At 38.0% G+C, this 14,420-nt stretch overlaps 1 protein-coding gene across 1 annotated transcript; it reads right to left on the bottom strand.

Moving 5' to 3' along the window:
• Positions 1-5,980: 5,980 nt before the first annotated feature.
• LOC306901809 (uncharacterized protein) lies at positions 5,981-10,859 on the bottom strand. Its single transcript, XM_079469912.1, has 3 exons — positions 10,487-10,859; positions 8,329-9,015; positions 5,981-7,274 (listed from the first exon to the last, which is right to left on the bottom strand). The coding sequence occupies exons 1-3, from the start codon at positions 10,491-10,493 to the stop codon at positions 7,189-7,191; spliced, it is 780 nt and encodes a 259-aa protein (XP_079326038.1). The 5' UTR covers positions 10,494-10,859; the 3' UTR covers positions 5,981-7,188.
• Between the last annotated feature and the right edge of the window lie 3,561 nt (positions 10,860-14,420).

The following is a 14,420-nucleotide window of genomic DNA, read 5'->3' as shown; positions in this document are numbered from 1 at the left end:
CAAACAATAGAAAGTTATAAACAACATGTTGTTACAAGTGTGTGTTGTATGCTTTGCAATAATAACAATAACGTTTTTTTGTGGCTTTTTGTGAGCAATAGATGAAGGAAAAAGAACAGATCAGGAGACTTCAGCACTTCATGTCTGAGCTTGCAATACTGGGGTCGTTACAGGTAAATGTTCAATGAATTTCTTCTAAATTAAGATTTTTAAATAAACAATAGTCATGTCACTGTTGTTTTATGTTGATCTGTCTGTAGGGCTTCCATTATTTTCAGCCGTGGCTGAGAGGGAGAGAAGAACTTCTGCTGACTGTTGTGAATGATGATTTGGTCCGTTTTTGTTTCTTAATCATTATTGTTTCTCTACTCAAGTAATATGATTTTACTGAACGATTCCAGTTTCTTGATGATTCATTTATTCATTCTGAGAAAGAAAGAATAGAAAACACCTGCTATTCCACAGTGCCTTTGGCATCAAATGACTTCATGATTTCATTTTGCACAAACCAAAACTGTACAAGGCATCTCGAATTGCAAAACCTTTGACGTATCAAAAATATAAAGCAAACACATTTCCTAAGACATTAGGGCACAGAATCTGCATTTATTTACAATACTTAGGTCTACACTGTGTGCACAATTGTTAGGCAAGTGATTATTTTGACCATATCATAATTTTATCCATAATTTCCAACTTTCCTATAAACTTGAATGCTTATTGGATTTAATGCATATCAGGTGATCAGGTGTATTTGTGTAACAAGGGAGGGTGCGGCCTAAGGAGATCAACACCCTATATCAAGGTTTGCATAATTATTAGGCAGATTCTTCTCTTCAGGAAAAATGGGCCAAAAAAGAGATTTAACTGACTCTGAAAAGTCAAACATTTTAAAAAGTCTTTCAGAGGGATGCAGCACCCTTGAAATATCTAAGATTTTGGGGCGTGATCACAGAACCATCAAAAGTTTTGTTGCAAGTAGTCAACAGGGTCGGAAGAAACGTGTCGAGATGTAAATGCAATGTAAAATGAGAAGAAAAGACACAAATTAACTGGCAAAGATTTGAGAAGAATCAAACATGAAGCTACCAGGAACCCATATTCCACAACTGCAACCTAGCTGGAGTGTCAAGAAGTACGAGGTGTTCAGTTCTCAGAGACATGGCCAAGGAGAGAGAGGCTAAAACCTGACCATCTCTGAACAAGACACATGTGTTGAAACGTCAAGAATGGGCCAAGAAATATTTTTAGACAGATTTTTCAAAGGTTTTGTGGACTGATGAGATGAGAGTGACTCTTGACGGACCAGATGGATGGGTCCGTGGTTGGATCACTAACGGACACAGAGCTCTACTTCGACTCAGACCCCAGCAAGGTGGAGGTGGAGTACTGGTATGGGCAGGTATTAATTAAGATGAGGCCTTGTCGGGTTGAAAATGGACTCAAAATAAACTCTCAGACCTACTGCCAATTTTTAGAAGACACTTTCTTCAAGCAGTGGTACAGGAAAAAGTCTGCACCTTTCAAGAAGACTTTGATTTTTATGCAAGACAACGCTCCATCACATGCATCAAAGTACTCCACTGCGTGGCTGGCCAGTAAAGGCCTTAAAGATGAAAAACTAATGACATGGCCCCCTTCTTCACCTGACTTATACCCTTTTGACAACTTTTGGGCTCTTAAGCAGGAGATTTACAGTGAATGTAAACAGTGAACCTCTCTGAACAGTGTCTGGGAGGCTGTGGTTGCGGCTGCACAAAAAGTTGATTCTGACCAGATCAAGAAACTGACTGACTCTGTGAATGGAAGGCTTGTGACTGTTATCGAAAAGGGTGGCTATATTGGTCACTGAGGTTTTTTTTTTTTAATTTCAGAAATGTTTATTTGTAAATTGAGTTTGTTTATTATTCTCACTTTAACAGGTGAAAATAAACAAGTGAGACGAGAAAATCTTTGTTTTTCATTTAGTTGCATAATTATTCTGCAAACTAATAGCTGCCTAATAACGGTGTACATATAAATATTCTCTTAAGAAAGCCAAAACTTCACTTTTACTAAAATGTTCAGGTTTTACGGTTTGTTAATATTTTGGATTGACCAAGAGCACTGTAGTTGTACAATAAGAAAAGTAATCCTCAAAAATACAACTTGCCTAATAATTGTGCACACAGTGTATAATATGTGAAGAGAGTCATCCATTATCCAGTTGCATATAATAAAATTGAATAAAAAATGTTTTATACACATAAAGAGATGGCGTTCTCCTGGGTATGCCGTGTCTGTGGCCTCCAACTTTACCAGCACAACCTGCAGTAGCAGCTACAGTTTGGACAGTGACTACGCCAGCTCCCCTTTGGCTGGAGAAGAGCCATTTCCACAGGTCAAGCAGCAGACGCCATCCGACACGCAGCCGCAAACTCCCAGCAGGTAGAGATACAACTGGTGGTAATTTATGCTGTCCAATTAAAACACAAAGTAAGAGCTGTACATGAATTATTTTAACTCGTCTATTAGGGGTGGTGATTCTCATCTTCTTCCAGCCTCACCCAGTGAAAGAGAGATTGCTGTTCCTGTATGTGTTTGTATTTTTTTACAAAATATCCATATTTGTTTTTGAATTTGACAGTATCTATAGGCATCAAGAAAACATTTTTGATAGAGATGCTTTTTCCATAAATTTCAGGAAGTCAACTGCACCCTGTTCTTGTTGGCTGGCTATGCCAAGTATGGGCAACCTTATGCCTGGATTCGGTCTAATCACGAGCGCCTGGTAAACATCGGAGGAACTGATACTCTGGTTAAAGATACACCCATGAAACTCAAGTCTATCACAGACTGGGTTTCAACACCAAAAGGTCTTGTATCTTCACTTATACTGGACATATTTTAATAACCTTTGTTCCACAATCAAAATGTGAAATCTTTTTTTACAATTCTAGGGGTGGCTCATGGTTAAATTCACAGATTAGAGGGTGTAATTGTTTGTACTAATTTTTGCACTTTTAAAGTTTTACATACAGTAAATAAAAAGTTGCTCACCCGAAGTAAACATTTAGTGAAGATGAAGACTTCATAAATACACATTTTGCTGTTGTCCTATTGTTTTTGACCAGTGTTTGTCATTTATCCTTATCTTGATATTCATCTCAAACTGTTAGTAATATATTGTATATTATTTATATTAATCATGTAAAATAGCATAAAAACTTTTTTTTTCAAATTTTTGCTGTCACACCGTGGACACATGTGATCTATTTGTCAACTACCCATACACTGTACAGTACTGCTGTAAATGTTTTTCCTGTAGGAACTCATGTGTGGGATATTGTGAATGAGTTAGTGGGAGTGTGCACCATGCCACCTCCTGACAACCCATTCTCTCTAGACATGAGGTACCTCCAAACCCTCTCCCTCCCAGAACGCTTCCTGGTCACTGGGGCCCTTCTGAACTTCCTGGAGATGATTGTGGTTCAGGCAAACCGAGAGGAACCATTCTATGATCTGGGTGGGTAAAGAGCTTATACTTGTACTGTATTTATAATTGTAGTCCGGGAAATCCATGATCCACTCGTTTGCTTTGTGCTCATATATAAAGGATGTGAGTCAATGAAAAACTACAAATCACTACAGTTGTATTTCTCAGGCTAGTTTTTTAACTGTTCACATTGTTTCCTCTTTCCTCTACCTTAGTGGTGGCAGAGTTGAAGCCTTTGAGACAGCTTCATTTTAAGAGTCTCTCTGAGGTGCAGAGACTTAAAGGCAGTGACAGGACTACAAGTCCCTCACCAGAAGAATCTCCAGACGATAACTGAAAAATAAGGAATGGCTTCATGCTCCAGGGGTTTATTTTTTTAAACACTCTACATGGGCTCCAAACAAAACATTGCCAACTAAAGTTGAAACAACATTATGTGGAAAAAAAACAATGTTATATTTTTATGTTTATTGATGATGGTGGCAGTTTTGCACTGTCACTCACAATGGTTACATTTTGTGAATATTAGTATTTTGAGTGTGATACGCTCACCATACAAAATAAACTATATTAAATATAAATTTGTCTAATAGCATTATTTATTTCAATAATATTGTTATCGTGAATTGTTCTGCGTTATACCAAAAAGCTGGATATGTGACATACCCGGGAAGGTTTAAGGATTGGTTGGCTAAAAAAAAAGTTCGGTTTCTAAAAACGGAGATAACTTTAAGTAACCATGGCAACTCACTTTTCTGGGTTCGGGGGTTGTCTGTGCATGTGTGTCAAGTGGGCGTGGAAGCACAGATTACCTATATTATAATTTTACAGCAATACTATTACATTTTAAATCTCACCCATCACAAATTAGCATTCACAACTAATTTTATTAACTGTTATTTAACCTCATAAAATATAAAAATCTTTAAATAAAATATAAGATGTAATTATTAAACTAATTTAGGCTTTTAATTGGATGTTTATTATAAACATCTCCAAATATCACTGGATGTTTATGCACACCTTACAATTTCCAACAGTTAAAGGATGTTAATACTGAAGTATTTTAACTGCACAAAAAATTAATTGAACAACTGCATAGCAAAACTCTTGTAGTTATTAGGCAACATTTGATGGATGCATTGGGTAAAGGATAGATGTGGCCAAATTTAGTCAGCCAGACTTAAAACGGTCGATTCTCAGGCTGGCAGGTTTTGAAAGGCTTTATTAGGTAACACCCAATGAGAGCATAATGTGCACATATTTAGATTGTTATAATTTTAAACTCATTTAAAAAAGACATAACTTGGACTTAAGGTTTTTCATACTGTCTAAAAATGTCTTTCTGATCCTCAGCCTCCTCCAACAGGTTAGTATTGAAAGGCCTTTCTCCATATTGAATATAGCCTCTCAGGAGGCCTTTTCCACCTCTAACATTTAAAAAGCCATAGCCTTTCAGCTAAAAAAAATTCAAACCCACAAATTGAAATGGATATATTTGAAATACATTCATTCAAAAGGCAATACTGACACATTGGACATGTAACTGTGGGCCTAATGTTTTATTCTCTATCTTCATCCTTTATGCAAATGAATTATGCTTAGTGTGTACTGAAGTGTTAAACAATGTTTTCTGAATTATGACAACTGTTGCAGTTTCTGCAAATAAAAAAAATCTCATTTAATATGATTGTTAAAAATAGAGCTGATACATTGCAAAGTCAGTATTAAAAAACAAATAAAAATAGTTGTTTAAGGAACACAATTGAGGTTCAATATACAACCTACACAATAAGCAATGTAATTAAATACATTGGTGGAAGCCTCAAATAATGGGCATAAACATCTCAACAAAAAAAGAGGAACAAATGCTGTCAGTTTGTGAGTCATCTGAGACACTTGGCCTGTGAAGTAAAAAGGATGACAAAGTTGACAGTGTGTGGGGAGGGGGGCATTTTCAGCTGACGTCACTCAAGTTTAAGCACGTCACTCAAGTATTCAGAGATAATGTGTTGAATATTGAGTATTTTTTAAATATCTTAGTATACAAATACTTATAGTAGCCTGCATACAGTATATCTAAATGATCTTTATATTTAATGGCGTTTATAGTTTTATAAACGTATAAATTCAATTACACAATATTTTTGTTTTATAATTCAGCACTTTATGCACCGATGCAGATTAGAGGCTTTTAAGCAAAAAACCCTGATTTATATTGTACCTAGTCATAAATTAAGCTTCATAGCCGTTTCCATGGTGACTAGTGGAATCTATGATTTATTAACAATGTATTCATATTAGCCCGTTAACTCTGGGGAACTTGCAGGAGGTTAAACTTACCCTTCAAGCGTGTTCTGGAACCGACATACCTCGAGTAAGCAGGGTTTGGGTTAATCATCCCAGAGTTCAGGGTTTAGCTGATGGTAAATTAACCCAGCTTTCTGGAATACACCCCTGGCCACAGTAATCATGGTCCTAATCTGATGTTTTGACAACCGTAATGCCCCTTGTGCTTTTTTAATATTTGAGCAAAATGAATAGACAAAGACAAATGTTCAATGTATAAAAAGTGTAATATTCATTAAAATACATTTAATATTTAAATATATACACACATAAATGTTTAAAATAAAGTACAAGCACATTCACTGAGTATTAAACACCTCATAAGGGTGAAAAAACAGATCCAAGAACAGATCTGATGTCTTTGTAGTGCGATAAGCAATATAATATAAAATCCACAAGATTAAAAAACCCTTTGGCTTCACTGAGAGCCAGAATCTTAACACCAAGATGTCTACTGCTATACATGACAACTCAAGTGATATAACAGCAAGTCACAAATGAGTAGAAGAAATGTCCTTAAACAAATCTCAAATGTATCAACCATACAAAGCAGGATGGCCTTTTTAAAATACTTGGTTGCATAAAGCAGAGCAACATAAAATTGCTCTGTTGCTCTAAAGAACTTGACCTCCTTCAAAAATGCCTTTAGATACATTGTGCTCTACTGCAAGCATGCCTTTGAGTTAGTCAGGATTGTGATGCCAAACATTGGGTTTATTACAAGACTCTTGGTACCTTTGCTTTCCCCACATGCAATTTAAAATCGTCATGTCAAACAAATGTGCAGCAAATAAATTGAACAGTTAATGATGGTAACTGATCTGCATTGATCGTGTACTACGTCTCACTATGTGAAAAATATATTGTTTGTTGGAAATCTTTATCAAACAAGATGTCCTGGTCCTGCTCCAGTTTACGGTCATGCATCCGCCCACTTTGCACACAGACATCCCAATACAAACAAACTCTTCATTGCTTCTCTGTTCATCAGCCACATTCAAACACTAAGCTGACATGTACTCAGAGGAGAGTTGTTGACTGAAAACACATAACTATATAGCTTTAAAAACTTGCATTATTAGAAAGACACAGGTCCAACCCAGATGTAAGAGTTTGTTAACAGTATGATGAGTACATAATCGAGCTGACAAAGTGAATTCAACATGACTGATCCCATCAACTTCCTAAACTGAAAAGCATAATTTTGGTAAATCAGTAACCTCACATACCATTCAAACACCAACGCTGCACTACCTTGCATTAAGGAGGTGAAAATTCAACCAAAGGTTCCATCAGCTTGAACAGTCTCTCTTTGCTAAAAAACTCCAGTCACACACATTCATGGTGTTGTGGTCCTAGGTCTCTCAATGCCAGCTGTCGCTGGCAGAACCTCTTCTGGTGATAGAACGAAGAGGACTGCGGGATACCGACCCTCTTTTCTTCCAACGAACTGTAACACAGAAGACAATAATAATTATGATAAATGACAGAAATTCAGAAAATTCCCTTTTGGAGATCCTGGATATCTTGTTCAGATAGATGGTATCGTGGATTCTAGCAAATACGAACAGATAAAAAATAAAAACCAGACTGTCCCTGCTAGGAGTCACATAATGGGCCAGGTTTGAATCTTCTTACAGGATAATGGTCTAAAAACAAACATCAAAATCAAAACATAATGGGTCACTTGAGCACAAGACAAAGCTTCTGCCATGGCCAGGTTCCCTGACCTGAGCCCTATAGAAAAATTTGTGGGGAGAACTAAAGAGTAGAAGCACCGACATGGAAATGGAAATCTGAAGGGTCTGGAGTGATTCTGTACGAAGGAATTGTCACTGATCTCTTGTCAGGTGTTCTCTAATCTCATCAGGCATTATAGGTGAAGACTCAGAGCTGTGATCTTGGCAAAAAGAAGGTTGCAAAAAGTACTGAATGAAAGGGAATGATTAATTGTGAGCAATGTGTATTAGAGTCAATCATTTATTTTATAATGAGATTCCACTCCCCATTTAAAATTCCTGTTCTGAAAAGTTAGATTTTTGTAATTTTTTAATAAAAGATCTAAAGGCTTAATGATGCGGATTTATATTTACAGCCTTCTTTGATCATATTTCTTTGATCATAATGTTGGTAACCGAACAATGGCGGTACCCAATGGCAGATACAATAGAAGTCAATAAGTACCACGTTTGTTCGGGTACCAGCATTCTTCAAAATATCTCCTTTTGAATAAATATAGTCATACAGGCTTAAAATGGAAAGAGGGCGAGTAAACGAGGACAGAGTTTTAATTTTTGTGCAAACTATCCCTTTAAATAAGCTTACCACAACGCCCATTATTCCACGATTACATTATTATTCCAGCCACTAAGACTGTAGGCGTAATCTTGATCCTGTTCTACTGATTATTGTTTGCTTCAACATACGCCAGACATCTAAGACCAAAAGATTCTGGTCGGCACAATTCTCCAGATCTCATTAAAGTGCACCCATGCCCAGCTCACCTTTTCCCAAACTAGCTGGCAATGTAGATCCTTTTGGTGCACTGGGAGTCATCTCAGGCTCTTTACTGTTCCCGTCTGTCTGTGGCAATGTGGCGCATCCACCATGCCAATCGTTAAGGGCTCGCTGAAATGACATGGCTAGGCAGGCAGTCATGTCCTTCGCCCTTTCTGCCCGACTGCACCAGAACACTCTGCATTGCAACTGCTGACCAGGCTGTCTGCAGATGTACAGAAACACGTTTGGTCTGGCCGTGTGCGAGGCACAGTACGCAATGTCCTGCAAGTAGGTTTTTGTGAGTTGCCTTCCCGTGCTCAGTTCTTTAACCTCGACATATCTCGGTCGCACTACCAAGGCGTGATCTTTGGATAGCTTCCCAGGAGCCCCGTCTAGCAGTCGATCGATGGCATCTTCGGCCTGCGCTAAGTCAAGGGAGAATATTTTTTTGGTGCCAAGGTAGTGCACCTTGAAGAGGGGGTCACCGTGAGACAGGCTCTCCGTGCGGTCGCGGCAGAATCGCCGGCGCAGGGCCGCTGGAGAGTTCTTTAGAGTTTGCATCAGATGGAAGGAGGCCAGAGCCATCGTTGGAGAAGATAGTAAAGGGTTGATGTTTTTGGAATGACAGGAGTCCTTATCCTGTTTATCCAGCCGGCCTCCCTGTGTGGGGCAGGAGAGTTTAACCTTGATATCTAAAAAAACAGAGAGATAAAGATATGAGAACACCCTTCACTCGCATATTATAGGTCTGCATGTAATATGTTACCAGAATATAACACAATGTTCTTGTGTGGAGCGCCACACTGTGACCGAAAGCTTTTCATGGAAAATGCCAACAGTACCCAAGATCTCGGGATGAGATCAGTTTCAGTCGTGAAGTATTAACAAACAACACTTATGCGGCACTCCAGCTTTAAATATTAAACAGGGCACATGTGTGTATGGGAAAAGAGGAACAAATGCTGTCAGTTTGTGAGTCATCTGAGACACTTGGCCTGTGCAGTAAAAAGGATGACAAAGTTGACAGTGTGTGGGGAGGGGGGCATTTTCAGCTGACGTCACTCAAGTTTAAGCACGTCACTTAAATTTAAGCACGTCACTCAAGTATTCACTTCTGTTTGATTAATAATACAAGGCCCCCCTTCAAACACACAACTTTCACAAACCCTGGTTTCCTTGAGGGCATCATTTAGTTAAGCCTAAATGCACAGAGGGGTGTTGTGCTATTCAAACTTGCAGAAGTGACATAACGGAAGCAGCTGGCATTTCGTTTCTCTCACATTCCCGAAAGCATCTCACTTTTGATTCGCACATTGTTTTGGTCATGTGTCACAAGTAAACCATTGTGTTGCATCTTATTTTTTCCTCTGCCTTTTTTCTGGTGCATTATTTCAGCATCCTCGGCTGCTTCTGATGTTGAACGGTGGTCAGACCTCCAGCTGTTTTTAGCTCTGAAGTCTATTGTTCAGAGAAAAAAAAACTTTCTACAGGAAACAGACAACATCCCACCCCCTTCCAAACATTTTTCGTCCTAAGACAATGGGGTGTAATGGTGTGTGTCATTTAGAAACACAAACATAAAACAACCCAGACATGATCTATACACACACCCAATGAAAATCCATTTGACCTTGCATGTGTTGTGTGAACTGTTTGAAATGGCAGAAATTGGAGAGGACAAAAACTATTTTTGCATACTTTGTGTTGTAACATTCTACACAAATCACATTTGCATTTGTTTGCAGATGCTTTATCCGCTGATCAGGAGGTATTTATATGATGATGTGCATAGTCAAGAAAAAAAGCCATTCTACTGATGGTTATCTTCAGATAAAAAACTACCACTATTACAAATACTTCAATTTTAGTCTGAGATACCCAGGTGCAAAATATTAAACCTTTATTTTGTTATTATTTTACAATGACTTCATTTGTACATTTCGATGAATCAGCTTGGTTTGTATCTGTCAGCAACTTCAGATATAAAAACACACGCATTAAAAGTTTTGTTTTATATTACAATACTATTCATGAAGGTTTGTGTAAAATATCTTATTCATCAATATGAGAGAAAGCAAGTCTCGTGGACTCAATAAAGTTTCTCGAATGGCGTCCAGTTCCTCCCTGTGTAGTTCACACGAAAGACAAGGAAAGCACGCTCACCTTTCATGCACTCCTCGGTATAAGTCCGACACAGGTAAATCTTCCACAAATCCCGCTGAACGGAGAGTCGATTTCCGAACCTCGTAACTTTGTAACTTTCAACTTTTTCCACCAAACTGGGGATTGAAATTGTGACTCCGTTTTATAGATTGGCTTCACTACAATGCACCGAGACAAATGCGCTCGTCCGCGATGTAGGGAGTGGATGTGGTACGAGACAAACACATGTTCCTCTGCGGCGTGGGCAGCGCTGCTCTGCTTACCTCACAACATGGTCTGACACGCGGAATGAGTCAGGAGCGCGTCTGCTGGGTTGTGTTTTAGCGGGTGGGCCCGCCTCCGTGGGGAGATGCGACTCGAGAAGCTTGAGGGGACGGCGTAACCGGTGCTGAAGTGTATGAAGGGTGTTGGCAACGTTCAGCCCTCAAGACAGCGTCTGTGATGTTCCCAGAATAGGAATCAAAGGGACAAAGTGTGTCTAGGCACGGTGGTATGGCAAGCCGAATTCATATTTAAATGATGGAGAAGATAATATCTAAATATGACGTTCTTGACTGTAGAGACAGGCAGATTGAAGAACATATACCTACACGTGTGACTATATTTGAAGAGTTTGGTTCCGAAATAGATAACTATAAAAATCAAAAATCATGTTTTTTATTATGTTGAATGTGTGTATTTTTTGAGTTATTATGGCTCAAATCAAAACAAACCAACTGCAGTTTGATCGATATCAATTGGACTGCACAATAAAAAACATAATTTTATAAACAGAGTTTTCTCATTTTGGAAGTCTTCATTTAGTACCTTACTTTAGCATGTGTGCAGTAATAGGTGCGGGTGCTTACCTGTAAAGTGATGTGATTAAAACAACAGAAGTATTCACTGGTGTATCGCCGATTATTATTGTACTTTCAAATCCAAGATTTGAATAAAACTACAAGGGGACTGTAACCACAAATCTACCGAAATACTTCATTGGGAAACTCATTTACCCCATTCATACGATAACTATACAAAACCAGAGTTTATTGGGGGGGATACATTTGTTTGCTCCGGTCTTAAGGTTGCTGGCTTACTCCGAAGAGATGTGATGCAAATTTTTTCAGGTTCATGTGCATACGTTGTGCCAGAGCAGGACACATAACCTCCGGAAGGCCCAAAGGGTCCAACTGTTTCGACAGGAAACTCATATTCAAGTGACCCAAACTCATCCATCCTCATTGAAGTTTTCACTGCAATCAAAACAATATAACAACACACTGCTGTTCTCTGTTATACATTTCTAAGCTTTTTACGTAATGGTGCTTTTCATAAATACCTTTTACACTTTAATCTTGTTGTTTACTATATTTGACTCTTGAGTCTAAATTTTGCATTGGTTTCCAATTCCGATTTTTGGGGTTTTCAGAGTAGTAGAAAGTAAAATGAGTTAATTCATTCCATATGTGTGTGCACAGAGGAACACTGGGGCCCAGTGTAATCAGCAAATGGGAGGTTTGGGAGACACACCCACCAAAGTACTCTTGGTAGCACAGCAGTGTTATTTTTCCGCTGCCAGTGACGCCACCAACCCCTCACCCGCAAAACACACACTCAAAACATATAATGAGCCCAGTGCGTTTAGGACACACTGTCTTTCACACAGACCTAACATGAAAAATGTGGTGTGCCCACAGTGTCCATAGTGCCAAAACCAGGGAATAACTGAACAATTGTCCGAGGTAAAGTGTTTGACGCAACCGCTTGGTGTTCTTTGCTATCAAGGCATCAACAAAATTGAATAAAAAAATACAAATTGAACACAAAAGGCTCACAAATGTGATAATAATCAAAAGTCCATTTAGTTTAGTTGTTTGATTTAGAGGTGGGGTTGTTGTATGCGAAGCCTGAGAACTTCAGGGAAGCGAAACACAATAAGTGCTTTCTCAACTCAACATCCTAATATAATCACAGCAACCTCCCACTTTACACTAAAAACCACCACATCTTATCTCACAGGGCTGAGCTAAACCTTTCCAACAAAAACAAGAACATTTCCAAAAATGTATAAATGCCCAAATGGTTTGTTCTTCACAGCCCTTTAATCACAACTCTTTGGTGGCTTCTGTGTTAATCGCCACGCCAAACGGTCCCACAAACTTCGTCTTATCAATTCAATTTATTCCTTTTTTGAAACTCTGGTGGGTATTACATGACTTGAAATCATGAAATAAGGTTGGTTTCAATTAATCTTGTTATAAACCAAAAGATCTCAAGGACATTGATGGCACCCAGTTAAAAAATGCAATTGATTCAGCCCATGGTGAGCACATATGTGTCAAGACAATACAACACGAGTCAACCTATTTCACTTAATTTACATTGTTCTCACACACTTATGTATTTGTGTCCTGCTGTGCAGATTTTTGGAATTATGTTAATTTAGATACAGTTTGTCCTTTCAAATCAAAGACACATTCAATAAGACATTTGCAGAACATCAATATAATAATTTATAGGACATATGATAAGATATTTGTTCATGACTTTCGGACATTTTCTGTAGATAGTTTTTATTAGATTTTATCTATTGTTTTACTAATTGAAAACTCTGAGAACTTCCTGAAAAAATATATTTAAGACTGTCATTTGATAGTTAGCACACATAACATACTTCAAGTTCATTACCATACATTTATCTGCAGTTATGGGTTTTCACTTTTTAGCACTAGAAGAGCTTAATTTTAACTGTCCAATGGACCATTAAGCTTCAATTCATCCTAAATTTTTGAAGTTTACAAAGTATGAAGTATAAACATGCATGTTTTTTTAAATAAATGAATGTTAGGAAGTGTTTACTTTTGATAAACCCGTGTGCCCATGGACTGCCTCTTATATTTAAGAATCTAATTATTATGCCTATTATCCCTACTTTTGAGTGTATTTATTTATAGGTTGTTAAAATTGGAGACAATCGCCCGAGCACTCGCTCTCTCCACAGCTAAATCATTTTCATAGTGTTCTTTCTTCTAGCTCACATTAGTTGTGTACACACGTTCGCCTGGATGTGAAAATAACACACGTACCAGAAAATGTTCTTGTTTGTTCTGACTGAAAACACACAGTGAAGAGCAGCTACAGTATGTCCTACGCAAACAAGAACATCGCCTGGAGTTCAATTGGTGGTGAAATGGTCTCCTTCAAATACAGTCAAAGATCTTAACAGTAAAGTAAATTATGACAGTAAATAAGAGTAAGTTGTACTTAAGGTAGAGAGAATCGTCGAAAGAAGTATTCCTATAATGTCTCGTTCAATAACTAAATCAGTTAATATATAACAAAATATGAAGTATTATTCTGGAAAACCTCAGGGAAGCACTGCTTGACCAGCTTGACCTGCTGTCACATGACTAATGGCTACTGTGTCTGGATGGTAATGGCCACAGTCTGCTCACTCTATTTCCTCATTCTGATATAGTGATGATGTCAAACAGTTATTCTTCTCCTAATATGGGAAAGAGGGACGTTGGCGCTGTATGTCCAATCAGTTTTTCTTTTTTTCCTCATAAGTTTTCTTGCGAGTTGGTTGCATCAGCAATGTGATGAGCTCATTTCCTCCTTATCTGATGTGTTCATACAGTAATTAAACAATACATAGGTTGGACAAATGTGCTTATATGCGATGGAATAAAGAGTAATTTGTTTTTAACAGTAAACATTAAGGACATAGCTGTGTCTCACATAGGGATACACACACAATCCATTGTTTTCCACTTTTGCATTTGCACTTCAATTCCAGTAAACCATTTTTTTAATCCACATTCATTCAATTGATTATGTATTTATTGAAAAAGCTGCATCACTGTCTCACTAAAAGTGATGAAAGCATTTTAAAAAGGGAAGACGAATATAAGAGAGTAACAGAAAAAGAATGTCATCACATCATAGACTA

The sequence above is a fragment of the Barbatula barbatula genome, assembly GCF_947034865.1.
Source record: "Barbatula barbatula genome assembly, chromosome: 1".
Classification (NCBI taxonomy): Eukaryota; Metazoa; Chordata; class Actinopteri; order Cypriniformes; family Nemacheilidae; genus Barbatula; species Barbatula barbatula.
The sequence above is the reverse complement of the archived record's forward strand: the minus strand, read 5'-3'. Positions and strand labels throughout refer to the sequence as shown.

Excerpts from the sequence above, each read along its gene's own strand:
- LOC306901809 (XM_079469912.1), bottom strand. Across the intron at positions 7,275-8,328 it reads GCCAGCTAGTTTGGGAAAAG|TTCGTTGGAAGAAAAGAGGG; the intron begins GTGAGCTGGGCA and ends TCTGTGTTACAG.